Raw genomic sequence first — 15,503 nt, 5'->3', positions numbered from 1 at the left:
ACAATTATTATCTAACACAATATTTATGCGTCTTTTGAAAACACATTCAATAAAAATTCTTTATATTCTTCTCGTTTTACTGAATATATTAGCTTGACGTTTGCATCTTCCTTTGCAACGAAATGATTAGTGTTTATTCCTCTTTGTTCACCTGAAAATGTAAAAAAATAAAAAAATAAAACAACGACCAGCAATATCCTATATGTTGATACAAATAACCTATAGTGTAGTAAATTAATTAATTATAGTGAGGCCGTGGTTTTGAACATCACGTTCCAGCACAAGCGTCTAATATAAGTTTGAAGGGTTTAAAGGCTTACCGCAAGTAATAATACTATTCTTTGAATATTTATATTCATCAACTAAATCTTCATTAATAACAACCGCAACTGCCGCTGGGTCCAATGCCTGCCACTCCTCATTTTTGTCTATAGCTATTTTTTCAAATAGATTTTGTGCACGCATTATATCTGTATTAATTTTACCCAATGATTCCAACCTCCAATTCTATAAAAACAATATGAAATTAGCATCTAATGCAGTTCTTTAATATAGAACATACAAAATGTACACTTAAAAACTGAAATGCTCGGCTAAACTTGATACTATGAGATTCCTGATAAAAACTTCTTCTCACTATAAAAATGTAATCGAACTTACTCGTGTGAAGTTCAGGCAACTTTTCACTTGTGAGAATGGAAATATGGTCACTTTATCAGGTGTAGCGTATTGGGTGACGATGTGGTACGCTTCTATATCCATACTTGCGTTGAATTCTGGGTCAGGATTCTCTTCATCTGAAAATTATTTAAAATTAAGTAAGGTCTAAATTCCGCTTCACACTCTCAGTTTCAACTGTAAAATCGAACATTATTTTAACAAAATACCTTTTTATTCATTGTATTTATTTAAATCTCTTATTAGTATGGAGGAAACACTCACTTTGTATATGTCCGGCTGCGACATACAATTGTTTTAATCGACCCAAGAAATCGGGATCCAATTTGATTGCTAGTGCCACATTGGTTAAAGTTCCTAATGTTACTACTATCAAATTACCTGAAACAAAAGCAAGGAGTATGGGAGATTGTATTAAATCATTTCATGATTTCATTAAGAGTCAACTTTTATATCTCGTAACTCTTGATTTTAACCTATGTCTGTCAACAAATCTCTTATACACGTTCAAAAAGGCTTGTTCAAAAAGATTATAGATCGATGAGGCAATCTGAACCAGTGACCAAGTCAAAAATTTTAACAGCTCACTAGCTTTCCCTGTTAATATAAAAAATGGTCACAATATGCTTTTCGTACTGTAACGTACATGTATTCTTGCTTTTATCCCATTTTTTATACATATTTTCTGTCAGAATTAACCGCGACAGTAGCGCCTCTTTCACCGGCTCAGATATCCTTGTTTTACTATATTTACCTTCATGGATCTTTGATAGTTCAATGAGTGCTGTGACAGCACTTTGCTCCTTCAGTGGTGCTAAGCCCGACATATACAGTCCACAGTCTCCTAAACCATCTTTCCCATAATAGTCTGTAACGGAAGGTGTCACCACAAGAGATGCGTGGGATCCTCTGTAAATCGGAACCTGTGGAAAATGTTTTTGAAAACAACAAAAAAATATTATGTTTTAGTTTAGGTTCCCCTGCAGTAACCCATATTAATCTTACTAATATTATACATACGAATATTTGTATGGATGGATGATCATTTGAAGGTATCTCCACAATGCATGCATCTCGCTGAAATGTGGCTTAGATGTGGATTTTTTCTTATTTTGCGCTAACAGAGTCGAGGTCAACAGTTACTAGTACTAACAGAAAAACCAATCAAACTTGATAAATAGAATTCAGAACGACTTTACTTTATGTCTTAAATATTGTAAAACTCTCTATAAAGCTACTTTTATACTTTAATTAAATAGTTCACTTACATCTTGTCTTTTTGCTGCTTTTAGTATTCTTTGATTATTTCTGCAAACGTTTTCCAAATTTGTGTTACCATTGCCAGTTGTTAAGCCGATCAGCTTTGGTCTGAAAAAACAAAGCAATGTTAAATATTTTTACAAATCTATACTTCCATTTTTAAAATGTTCATACATGATTTGTGGACTGAAATTGTTTCGATTTTATTTGGGTATTTTAACGCAGTCCAATGTACATATTCTATTGAGGATTTTAATAATATTTAAAACTTACCCGTCAAAATGTTTTTCGTATAGTAAGGCAAGGAATATAGCCATCGCGTCATCTCCGCCAGCGTCATTATCAATAATTATCTTCGGTTTGGGTCTTCCTCTGAAATTACGGACGCAAAAAATTTTTATGTATTGATTCACTTAGTTTTCGTTCACAATCATAATAGCAGGAAAAAATCTGTATAAAAAATAAAGATGCATCCCATACCTTACTTATTATTATTTAACTCATTCGTTAACTAAACGAATCCAAGTAATATCACGTACTTATGCTCAGACATTACCAAGAAAGCAGACAAAGACAAGTCCATAAGAATTAACTTATTCAAAAAATTACTTTATAACATAAACATTTGGATCTATCGAACTTTACGAATACAAAGAATGTACACTCACCTATCAGTAAATACGTATGTCATAAACAATAACATACATAAAAATACTTTAATCATACTGACACAATTCTTGTTATCACTGATAAGCGATCGCCACTTCCACTGTTAGACGCTACGATACGTATACTAAATAACGAACTAAACTATCTATTCATTTGAATTTCATCGCATCTGGTCTTATGGAGTATTCAGTTTGAGCAAGTTACTTGCAAGACAAGTTACTCGTCGGTGGCTCAGGGGTTTAAGCACTTGACTTGCAATCTGCAGGTCCTGGGTTCGAATCCCGCCATGTACCAATGTGTTTTTCGATTTTCGATTTACATATGTACATTTATCCGACGTTCTTACGGTGAAGGAAAACATCGTGATGCAACCTGCACATATCTGAGAAGAAATTCAATGATATGTGTGAAGTCAACCAATCCGCACTTGGCCAGCGTGGTTGACTATGGCCTAGTCACCCCTAACTTGGGGTAGGCTCCGAGCCCCTCGGTGGGGACGCATAGTGAGCTGATGATGATGATGATGATGAAGTTACTTGCAAGCTACTAGTTACTACTAGCTACTAGCTACTAGTTCCATCTTGTATATATTAAAAATCTATTTTAAATTTTTTGAACGTTTAAAAAATCATTTTACTATTTGTACGTCATGTGATCAGTCGTCGACCTGGAGTAAGGTAAACAGGAGTTGAGATTTTATAATCTTTGATATTAACAGCAATAAAATGAATCGACGTAGTCGAAAATTAAATCTTTAATTAAAAACACGTTACTGCCTTCTAAGCACAGTAGAAAACTTTAAGTCAGTACATAAAATAATCAAAATCAGATATCTATATATATAAAAGAAAGTCGTGTTAGTTACACTATTTATAACTCAAGAACGGCTGAATCGATTTGACTGAAAATTGGTGGGCAGGTAGCTTAGAACCAGGAAACGGACATAGGATAATTTTTAGCCCGTTTTCTATTTTTTTATTCCGCGCGGACGGAGTCGCGGGTAAAAGCTAGTTACAAATATTCGTTAAACTAACTTGTACTAAGAAGCTAAATAAATAAAACAAATGAAATAATGAAAACAATACTCACTTCGTCGAAGACATAACAACACTTCAATTCAATTTCCAAGCAGTGGCTTTTAGGTGAACAACACTTCAATTATGTACACTGTACTCCGAATGAAGTCGAAACGCAATGTAAATTTGAATATTTGATAAAAGTCGTTACTTGAGTCATTGTTGTCAACGCACGTGTTTAAAATAGAATGCACAATAAGCGTACGTACACAAAGTAATTATGGTGAGACAATGAATTTGTATTCTAATATCAGCATAATTATTGTATATAAATAAAATACTAAATATTTTATACTTTTCGACCATTTTGTAAAAAAAAAAGAGAAAGATTTTTAAGGACAGACTACTTTGTAAAACCGCCAGAAGCCTTTTCATGGAGCAAATAGACGAGAAAAAGCATCTTCCTAATTTCCGAGCATCAAAAAAATCTAAGAGAAACCGAAAACCAGAACATATTTGTAAGAGCGAGCTATTGAGTCACTTATTTTTGTTCACTGTACTATTACTGTGTATTGTCATCTATTCTACACCAGACTAAAACACTAATAGAGTGAAGAAAGCATCATTGTTATGTAATTTATCTCATATGATAGCACGTTATCGTATTGTGTACGATGAACGATTCATCTAATGCTAAATGAAATATTTTTAAATTGTCATTTTGAGATTATTAACAAAATTTTATAAGGTCAGAAAAAACAGAAAAGGCGGGACTGCAGTCATAAATAAAAATGCATTTTTTTTAGTAAATTTTTCATAAAAAAAAATTATGTTTAATATATATTAGGTCCTTACATATGAAATTGGCGTTTTGTATGGGAGGAACAAAAAGTCGAATATTTTTTTTAAATAATATATTTAATTAATCAAAGTATGAACCATTATTTTCTATGCACTTTTGCCATCTCATAGGTAGTTCATTGATCCCTTTACTAAAAAAACCAGTCGGACGGGAATCAATAAAATCTTTGAAGGCGATTTGGACTGCCCCATCGGAGTTGAATTTTTTCCCTTGCAAGAAGTTATCCAAATTTCGAAAAAAATGGTAATCTGTTGGAGCAAGGTCCGGGGAGTACGGAGGATGTCTTAGACTTTCCAATTGAAGCTCTTCTAATTTAGTAGCCGTCTGTTGCGCAGTGTGTGGTCTAGCGTTGTCGTGAAGCAGCAGTGGCGTGGAGCGATTGACCAGCCTAGGTTGTTTAGCCGCTAGCTTTTCCATCAGGGTTTGCAATTGCTGACAATAGACATCAGCCGTAATAGTCTGGCCAGATTTGAGAAAACTGTAATGAACAATACCGGCACTAGTCCACCAAACGCTTACAAGTAACTTTTTTGGGGTTAATTTTCGCTTGGGGCAGGATTTGGCTGGCTGGCCAGGATCCAACCATTGCGCTGAGCGCTTCCGATTATCGTAAAGAACCCATTTTTCATCACAGGTAATGATTCGGTTTAAAATACCTTCATTATTGTGCCGGTTTAGTAATGTAACGCAACAGTCGACGCGCGTTTGCCGGTTTGCTTCAGTCAATTCGTGAGGTACCCACCTTTCAAGCTTTTTAATCTTCCCAATTTGCTTCAAGTGAATTAAAACAGTTTTATCACTAACATCACAGCCTGCAGCTAACTCGGACGTGGTTTGCGATGGATCCGCTTCCACAATAGCCTTCAACTCTTCATTATCAACTTGAGTCTCAGGCCGTCCACGGGGCTTGTTCTGCAGATCGAAATTTCCAGAACGAAAACGTTGGAACCAAAAACGAACTGTGTTTTCTTTTGCAACACGACCGCCATACACATCATTCACCCTTCGAGTCGTTTCCGCAGCACTAGTGCCACGGCGGAACTCGTACTCGTAAATAATGCGATATTTTAAGTTTTCCATTTTGTAAAATGAGTGACGCAAATAGAAAAAAACAGAAGAAAAAAAACAAATGAATGACGGTCATCGAACCACAAATACATGAGTCTATAGCTGTACAAATTTGAATTTGGAATTCCTTACCAAAGAGGAGAAATTCGTGATTAAAGTGGCCAGTACGAAAAACGCCAATTTCATATGTAAGGACCTAATATTTAATGAGAAAATAATATTTATAAATTAACAATTAAAATTTATTTCAAATCGGCAGAAAATATGTCAATAAGCATTTTCTTGTACGGTTCTTCTTTCACTTTGTAAACAATTTTAGAGTTGAAATATTCGTTTGATGTGAAATTATTTGTATTTGTACCTCTTCCTCTTCCTGTAACGAAAATTGTGATTATTTTATATAGCAAATTTATGTAAACAAAATCTCATTTAGTATCCAGTTTACGTAAATCAAAGGTTCAAAAAAATATTTACACATGGCAGTGAAAATTCGCTGAAACAAATGTTAGAAATTGCTCCATCTATATTTTATTTATAGAAACGTCTACAACCAAACGCAAGACAAATTCAATTTTGTAATAAATAGGTTCCGTGGCGATTTCTAGATGGCAGTAAAACAAAATATTACTTTTCTACCAGAAAACCAAGTATTTTTTAGGAAAACGAAAATGTAACTTTAGAATTTTTTTTTAGCTATGGCGTAGGCTGCATAACATGAGAGGAAGCGACAATCAGATATTGTTAAAATGGGGTAATCATCACTAACCATAGACATCTGTACTAAGTATAAAGGTTACAGAAGGGATTCCCAAAGGGGTCATTAGCAATGCTTTTTGATATCGACCCAAAGCATTGCTAATTCACACTCTGTCTTCTTTTATTGACCTAAGTCAGAATGAAAAATAATAATAATAACAATAACTGATCTTAAAAGTAGATAATTTGGCCATGGGGGTCTGTGGAAACGGTTTATTTTGGAAAAGGGGGTCACTTGTCGAAAATAGTTTGGGGATCCCTGGGTTACAGAATGCGTTGTCTTTAATAGAAAGAAGAGATGATGAACAGAAAAGATATATTTCCCATTCATCACTTTATCCATCAAATCAATTTATATACATTCAAACTTACCACACAAATCAATAGAGTTGTACGTATATCTCCACTCTTCAATAATCTGAGTCTTATTAAGTACTATTGCCATAGCAACTGGATCTAGTAAGATCCATTTCTCACTTTTAACTATAGATTTTTGTTCAAAAACATTTAAAGCTCTTATTAATTCACTTGGTATTGAACCTAAAGTTGAAACTCGCCATTCCTGTAATATGAATAAAAAACTTAACAAGTAAGATTCAAAACATCGTAACGCCCAATCACTATGATAAATATCTGTAATAATAGACTTTATGAAATAAATCGTTTAAAAATAGAACCTTAGAACGAATTACAAAGACAACTCAAATATTGACGTCATCCTTCTAATTTTCTTTAAAAAAAAAAACTGATCTAGCGATATGTTTTAAACAAGTTTGTGAGCAGTGAAAGACCCCGAATACATAATAGCCAATTCAAAAGACTTACTCTACTAATATTATGAGATAAGTATACTTGGGAGAAGGGGACCAACGTTACTATATCTGGTTGACTGTTCTGTAAAACGATGTAATATGACTCCACATCCATTTCTGCATTGAATTCTGGTTCGTTGTATATTTCGCCTGAAAAAAAAAAGAAATAAAGCAAATCTAAAAAAAAACATTTAACAATGACACTATATAAAAGTGTAGTCTAGATTTGACTTGATCTGTGAACAGTAAAATGTAAAAAAACGTGAAGATTTTCAGTATCTTCCTGAATAAAAGATTCCTCTTTGAGATCGTAATTTCAAATATCCTATTATTTTACTTACTGAAAATATGTCCACCAGCGACATATAATTTTAGAAGACGACTAATGAATCCTGGATCTAGTCGTACTGCCATTGCAATATTTGTCAACGGTCCCAGTGCAACAACGATCAATTCTCCTTCGAACAATAAAAATATATTGTACATTCTCAAAATTAAACTGTTAGTTTGCAGTGCCTAATAAAATATTTTACACTTGAGTAAATAGGAATTTATTAAAACACCTTAAAAGAACAATGACAACGATGTAAGCTGAATCCATATTTCGTAATATAATAGTTTTAATACAAAATTTACCTTCAAATTTTTTCGACAATTCAATTAACGCCAAAGCGGCTGAATTTGATTGAGCTTCAATAGGTTCATATTCCAGAAATTCAGATTCACTGTCCCCAAGTCCGTCCATACCAAAATAGTAATCAGATTCTATTCCTTCTACAAGAGGAAATTTACTACCTCTGTAAATAAATACCTGTAAAGAAAGACACTCTATAAAAGTACATAACAATAAGTACATGTCTTGTAAAAATTTCTTAAGACTTTCAATCTACAATTTAAAAACCACAGGGTTGGGAAAAAGGATCTAAAAACCAGAGTCAACATACGTCTCTCCTGTCGACGATATTTAAAAATTTCTGGGTATTGTTGAACACTTGCGGTTCATTTACATTGCCGTGGGTTGTTGTTAATGCGATGACTTGATTTCTGAAAAGAAGAAATTTCAATGGTAAACCGATTGGTAGGTCGATTCACACAACTGCGTTAAACGTGTCTATTTCTGTAAGTTTTCTTTAATGCTTCAGACTGTACTTCAACGAGAGTCTGCGGCACTAGCTGCCTGACCCGGATTATTAATTATTTAAAATATTTTATATAACATTTAAAATCATCTACTACTATTAAGTTGCTTTCTAATGGTGAGAGAATTTATAAAATCGATTTTGTAGTTTTTGAGTTCTCGCTTTTTCTTTTTTCTTCTCTCCCTCTATATAATATTATAGTATTTGTAAGGAAGTACATCCTTCATGGGTACATACCCACCGAAATATTTTTGATATTGTAGAGCCATGAATATAGCCATCGCGTCATCAGCTCCCCCATCATGGTCGATCACAAGTTTCGGCCCAGGTATAGTATCTTCTGAACTACTGTGATGTAATTATTTTACACAATATATCAAAAATACATAAGTAAATTGAAAATTTAAATAAAACTCAAATTGTAGGAATTAATAGTAAGTAAAAGTTTAGTAGAAACATAAGTAGTGGTAGGTAAAGTAAGCAACAATAAACCTAACAAAAATTAAAAAGATAGAATTTATGTAGAATTTGTATTAGGAGATTAATAAAACGTGTTCGTCAAATCAGATCATTTTATAAATGTTGTAGAACAGATGAATCTGATAATAAAGGTGTTAAAGTAAGAACTACAACAAAGATAATTACTAGTATCAAATTACCTCTCGGTAATCTTTGTACTGCATCTTGAGAATTACAAGTACATACAATATTATCTCTGATAATTAAACACTTGATTACGTTACATATTATAAAATGCAAGATAACTACTACATGAAAATTTTATACTCTTTATCTGAAACAAAACACAACTAAACATTACATTTTTAAAATTGAAAAAGATTATCACAATACTAAAGAAAAAATGTGACAAAATAACTATGCAATAATCTTGCAATTATTTATTTATGTTATTTAATAAAAAAATGTTTAATACATTCATGAAATGTATACAGGTGTAGACAAAAGACAAAATCACGGAAGTGTTTATTTTAGAAACATCGCACTGCTAAAAGTCTTTTTGAATGTTAAACTTAAATGAACTATTTAAAAATGTGTTTAATAAAAAAAATAGAAAACAATCTTACCTTCTGAAGTAATACAATACAAATAAAATCAAAATGATCATCACTAAAACTGCTGTTATAGATGCTATAATGTAATTGTATTTATTTTTCTTCATAATGAAACTATAAAATTCATGAACACCTTATTTAAACACTGAAACATAATCAAAGGTAATTAACGTAAAAAATCGTGTACGTATCTATGTTTTATTTGAATTAAATATTCATGTAAAACATTATCAATGTTTAATGTTTTATATGATCTACATATTCATATAAAATATATTATTTAATTTAGGTATTTCTTGATGTAATTTTTTCGGTATCAAATTATGTCTTGACAAATGCGTCGATCTCTTTCCTGATATGACTGATATGTCCGTAACTAACCTAAGACTGAAACGTCCAAACTAGTACTGGCGTCTCAAATTAATATTAACGCATTTACTGATATGATTCTTACTTTATCAAACACTAGCTGTCGCCCGTGACTATGTCATTGTATGTAATTAAAAAACGTACGTAGTAGCCTATGTCTTCTTCCAGGTCACGTTCTACTTCTATGTTAAGTGTCATCGACCTGTTCTGCAGATATCTTCTAACAAACATTCATCCATCTTGGATAAATATATATGGAACAATGTTTGAAATATTCGCATTTATAATATTAGTAATAATCTCAACGAACAAAACGATATACTCTAAGATTAAGTTTATTATTCGCAACAGATTATCAAATGATATATGTTAGTTAAGTTTGAAATTATTTTAAAAAAGCCAGAAATTTTACCTTAAAAATTGGAACCTCTGATAGAAGCTATTCTATTCAGATAATTAAAAATAATATCCAATCTAATGATAGTAAATAACAATAGACGAACTAAATGAAAGAAATATTTGTGTCGATTGATATATTAGTTTGACAAACGAAGGCACTGTTCCCTGATAAGAAGTTATTGATAACGTACGAGATAAAACTCATTTATTTTATATACCTGTGCCCGCGACTTTGTACGCGTCTTCGGATTGCATTTTTAATTATTTAGACTTATTATTTTACTTAAACTTATAAAAAATTACAACAAAACGTATTAAACTTACAAAATTTTAACATAAACCTTACATATTCCCATAAAAATTTTCATCCCCTATTGTTGTTTTACAACCTTAAGGGTATATAACTTTAACTTTTCATACTCCCAGTCAACTCTTTTTTCGCATTAAAAAGCCTTTTACAGACAGAGTTACTTTCACAATTATAACATTAGGACTATTTGTCGAAAAAAATAAGTATCCTATATTCTTCCAGACTATGATCTACATCTATGACAAATTTCATCGAGATCCGTTGAGACGTATTCGTGATATCTTCAACAAACATCCATCCATCCATCCATCCAAGCATTCGTATCTATATATATAAAAGAAAGTCGTGTTAGTTACACTATTTATAACTCAAGAACTGCTGAATGGATTTGACTAAAAATTGGTGGGCAGGTATTAGAACCAGGAAACGGACATAGGATAATTTTTACCCCGTTTTCTATTTTTTATTCCGCGCGGACGGAGTCGCGGGTAAAAGCAAGTTTATAATATTATATAGGCTAGTTTATAATAGTAAGATATAGGATGTCACCCGGGATACTGTAGCTTCCCAACAGAAAAAGTCAATTTTGTCAAATCTGTTCAGTAGTTTCGGACCCTATTCCTTGCAAACAAATAATACTTTTATAGACTAATTTAACTGTTAATTAGTTTAACTATTGACTAAAATAAGTATGCGTCGTTTTTATGTTTTATCAACTCTTCAATTTTGGAACTAATTAATTATTAACATATTTTTAAATGTATCTAACTTTTTTATTTGAAATATTTTTTTTGTTACGGAATAAAAATTTTAAACATTTATTTGGCATTGCCATTGTATTAATAAAGCGTTGTTTCATTTGAGCCTCACGTGAAATCAATTGAATCGATTTATGTCTATTATTCTGTCTCCGTTCACTTATTGCCTGTCTAGAAATATGTATCGAAAATTTTCGTAACATTTTATTATTATTACTAACCTAAGGCACTTTTAAATGATCTACACATCTAGTATAAAGTTTGTTTTTACTTATACTAAAATCCAAATCATTCGTATTTAAGTTTATTTGCAGTAGATAAAAATATTAGGAAGTTACATTTAAATTAGTTTCATACTAGCTTTTACCCGCGACTCCGTCCGCGCGGAATAAAAAATATCCTATGTCCTTTTCCTGGTTCTAAGCTACCTGCCCACCAAATTTCAGTCAAATCGATTCAGCCGTTCTTGAGTCATAAATAGTGTAACTAACACGACTTTCTTTTATATATATAGATTAAATAAAATGTCAATTGTTTCCCTGGTTTTCTCTCTTCTTATTTTTTTTCGAATCGACTCCGAATCTTTTATATACTTAGTTCTTGAAAATGTTGGTAATACCGCCATCTACGAGTAACTGGAAGAAAGTTGTACTGACTGCGATGTTGGTCTCTGAAGAAATTTGTAACCGCTTCAATTCGATCATCTCTTTCTAGATGGCGCAAGTAATTGAACACAGAAGAAAAATCGACTTATTAATAATACTAATATTATAAACTAGCTTTTACCCGCGACACCGTCCGCGCGTAATAAAAAATAGAAAACGGGGTAAAAATTATCCCATGTCCGTTTCCTGGTTCTAAGCTACCTGCTCACCAATTTTCAGTCAAATCGATTCAGCCGTTCTTGAGTTATAAATAGTGTAACTAACACGACTTTCTTTTATATATATATATATATATATATATATATAGATAGGTAAGATGCGAATGATTAGATGGACGGATGGATGGATGTTTGTTAGAATGTATCTCCGAAACGGCTCAACGGATCGTGATGAAAATAGGAACAGATGGAGAACGAAGCTGTGAAGAACGCATAGGCTACTAATTAAGTTTTTTTTCAATTCCGCACGGTCGGAGTCGCGGACCATATTTAGTATTGATATCGTTTTTATACAATTTACTTATGTTCCTTGTAAGCGTTTGTACAACGCTCACCACTATCTCATTGCTGAATATTGCTCCTTCAGTCGTAAAACGCTTTCTTTTTCCTTTCTTTACTATTTTCGGTAAAATACAATGATAAAAAATTGAGACATCTCTTCAAATGCGTTAATACGATAAACGAGTAATAAGGAAATTAAGTAATTCGAGTTTTATTTATTAAATTATGCTACACCGAGGTCAAAGCTTTTCCAACTGTAAAGTTTCTAATCCATTCGTGCTATCTAATCAGTTCCGACACAAACTCGAACGTTTACGTTCAAAACTAAAGTTACATATATATTGTAAGTTGGTTTATATACTTTGTAAATTAATGGGTTTCATTACTACAAAGTAATATATATAAAAACGTAATACGTGTGACTAGATGGGTAGAATGTATCGGTTTCCATTTCAAACGATTTTAGCACACGTTTCTTGCTTTTTTTATTGGGTTGGCTTAAGAAAGCTACTTTGGATTTTCAGCATGAAATAGAATTCATACCTATAGTTATAGTTTCCATGAAAATAGATTTGATTTGTTCAAATTACATTGATTTTTTTATTTTGTAAAAAGATGGTAAAATTAAAAGATGTTTTTTTTAAAGTAAATGTATTTTCTTCTTCTATGGGTTTTGCTTTATCTTGATTGACGATATCTTTAAATTGTTGTTTTGTGATCATCCTAAAACAAAAAAAAACTTAAAAAGTTTCAGGCACTAGCAATGACCTTTTAAAAAAAAACTATAATTTAAATTTAAAAAAAAGGAATACCTCATTAAAGAACCACCAGTCTCTCAAATTACTTGAAACATGTGCTGGCATGAATGTTGCGTAATCAGGTGCGCTCTCACTAATTTTAATATGATTATACGCATTCTGAAATTAAAATATGTATTTTTTTATTAATTTATTACAGCATCAAACCCAAAACTAACTTATTGATAAATATACCAAAAGTAGTTTAATAATAAATTTGTAAATTAATGACATTTAAAAATAAAAACAATTCTATTTTTTTGCAATAATCTGTCCGTGGCTATATAGGAATTGCTTGTCTTAATGATTATAATGATAAAACAATCTTAAACTAATTGTGACTATTATTTCATTAGATTATGTTTGCTCTTACCAACGAATATCTTTACATTTAGGAAGATCTTGGCGTTGAGTTTTGAAATCTTCTTTACATAAGGATTGTTGTGTACAAAATGCTCTATAGTAATAATTAACGACTTAATAATAAATACAATTACCATTGACTTTATCATGTCAACAAATTTCTGTTTCATTGCATTATTTTCTAATATTTCTTTATCTTCTGGTTTATCTTCTTCTGAGTTAGGTTCTTCTACCGGAGTCGAGTCTGGTAAAGCTTCTTTTAGCTTGTTATTCAAATTTAAATTTTCTCTCTAAAACATTTTTTTTTATTTCCTGACATTTATGTATCGGATATTAATAATAATATTTAACTTCTTGATATAATAAAAAAAATGTTTTTCAAATTTTAAGTAATAAATTAATTTTTCATTGAAATAGGTACTTAATACTTACAATAGGTTTTACAGAACGCAATCTGAAATAAAAAATGTCTATGGTCCTTGTTGCACAAATATAAAAATGGCATCACAATGTGTAGCTTTTAATTTAGCGTACATTAAAAAAAAAAACAAACCCGAGTACTTTGTAGCTTTGTGGATCATTTTGGACTGACTGTAAAAAAAATATTTATCAATACAAATATTAAAAAAGGAATGGTTTAATTGTTTGCTTGCATTGAATAGGCTCCAAAACTATTGAAACGACTTGAATTATTTCACTATTGGTAAGGTACATTATCCCCTTGTGGGCTATTTTCATTACTAGTTTTTTTTTTGTTTAATTTTGTACGAAAAAAGTCACGTCCAACTGCCATATTATCATCAAGCGCAGGATGGCCGGCTAATTTACGTCACTTATAATAACATTTATAAATTATTTTCTAACCTGACTATTTTCGTTACTGTAACAAATGACAATCAAAATTTTATTAAACCAACCTAAATACGGCTACCAAATTATCAGCTAAAAAAGGGACACCCGGATGGAACGAAGTTCCTTTCGATTAATTAGTGAAGGAACCAATGTTTATTCTATGAATAAAAAACTTAAGTCTTCACAAGAAGTACATTTTATTTCTATGAATTTTCGTTATATATTGTCACGTCGTTGCCATGGTGAAGTAGCGCTCATTCGTCGTTAACATACTTACTATAGCAAAAAGTGTCGTTACTACTTTTCGTAAGAATTTTTTCCGTCTAGCCCCCTTTCACAACGCGCGATAAGGAACTTCGTTCCAATAAGCAAAAGGCAAGTCGAGTACTACTTTAACTAAGTGAATTAAAAATAAGCCACCTGTGAATGATGGTTTCAAGATATTTTTTTTTCACGCAGATGAGAGATAACTTAATATATATTCGAAAAAGATGTACGCGCGATAAAAAAGCGTTATCCTCTTGCGCTATATCTAAAGTACTTCGCGTGTTAATATGTACATACATTATACGAGGCTTGACGTGAAGAATATGAAAAAATACGTAATATTTCACTCTAAGACGTGAAAAATTAGGTCTATTTTTAGTACATCAATTTCTACATCATTAGTTTATAAGGTGAGACAGATCTCTTGAGGCAAGTGGTCTATTGCACCAACTAATATCACGAACATTGTATTAGGGTAACGCTTTTATAACAAAAAATAAATCTTGAAAATTATTTTTGAAGTCGGTAGTAAACTGTAAAGCTAGGTTATAAATAATAATATTAATGTACTGTACTATAAAAACTAAAGATACTCATTTGAACTTTGAACTAAATCATATTTTTTTAACAATATTAATCGATCTAGTTAAAGTATTTAATTATAATTCAAAAGAATGTTTGTACAAATCCAGCAATCCAGCTTTTTGTGTTATCATTAATTTTAGATACTGACTTGTTTTCTGAGTGATTAAATTTAAAATATAGTTAAGAACAAATTCTAATCAAAAAGAAAACTTACAGATAATATGAATCGGATTTTTCTGTCAACGATTTCAGCGCCTTTAAATAAATATTTTTTCAATAAATGATATTAAGTATTTTTATATAAA

The 15,503-nt window shown here is 31.5% G+C and overlaps 2 protein-coding genes and 1 long non-coding RNA gene across 4 annotated transcripts; all 3 read right to left on the bottom strand.

The window, feature by feature from the left end:
- Positions 1-23: 23 nt before the first annotated feature.
- On the bottom strand, positions 24-3,811 carry LOC106707826 (probable uridine nucleosidase 2). 2 transcript variants are annotated; one of them, XM_014499263.2, is made up of 8 exons: positions 2,607-2,796; positions 2,212-2,310; positions 1,947-2,046; positions 1,433-1,601; positions 943-1,059; positions 661-797; positions 321-507; positions 24-151 (listed from the first exon to the last, which is right to left on the bottom strand). In XM_014499263.2, exons 1-8 carry the CDS (start codon positions 2,660-2,662, stop codon positions 24-26), a joined length of 993 nt encoding a protein of 330 aa, XP_014354749.2. In that variant the 5' UTR covers positions 2,663-2,796. The 2 variants fall into 2 exon arrangements, with proteins under 2 accessions (XP_014354749.2, XP_045542342.1); XM_045686386.1 differs by lacking the exons at positions 24-151; positions 2,607-2,796 and adding an exon at positions 3,697-3,811 and having other exon boundaries at positions 276-507.
- Positions 3,812-5,795: 1,984 nt separating this feature from the next.
- Positions 5,796-8,943, bottom strand: LOC106707792 (probable uridine nucleosidase 2). Its single transcript, XM_045686540.1, has 8 exons — positions 8,939-8,943; positions 8,498-8,608; positions 8,066-8,165; positions 7,758-7,932; positions 7,463-7,579; positions 7,135-7,271; positions 6,682-6,871; positions 5,796-5,926 (listed from the first exon to the last, which is right to left on the bottom strand). The coding sequence occupies exons 1-8, from the start codon at positions 8,941-8,943 to the stop codon at positions 5,796-5,798; spliced, it is 966 nt and encodes a 321-aa protein (XP_045542496.1).
- A 4,064-nt stretch (positions 8,944-13,007) lies between these two features.
- On the bottom strand, positions 13,008-13,778 carry LOC123723566. Its single transcript, XR_006756787.1, has 3 exons — positions 13,629-13,778; positions 13,147-13,251; positions 13,008-13,057 (listed from the first exon to the last, which is right to left on the bottom strand). It is a non-coding gene; the product is annotated as an uncharacterized LOC123723566 (long non-coding RNA).
- Positions 13,779-15,503: the final 1,725 nt, after the last annotated feature.

Source organism: Papilio machaon, chromosome 3, assembly GCF_912999745.1.
Source record: "Papilio machaon chromosome 3, ilPapMach1.1, whole genome shotgun sequence".
Taxonomy (NCBI): domain Eukaryota; kingdom Metazoa; phylum Arthropoda; class Insecta; order Lepidoptera; family Papilionidae; genus Papilio; species Papilio machaon.
Note: the sequence above shows the minus strand (reverse complement) of the source record. Positions and strands in the feature narration are given on the sequence as shown.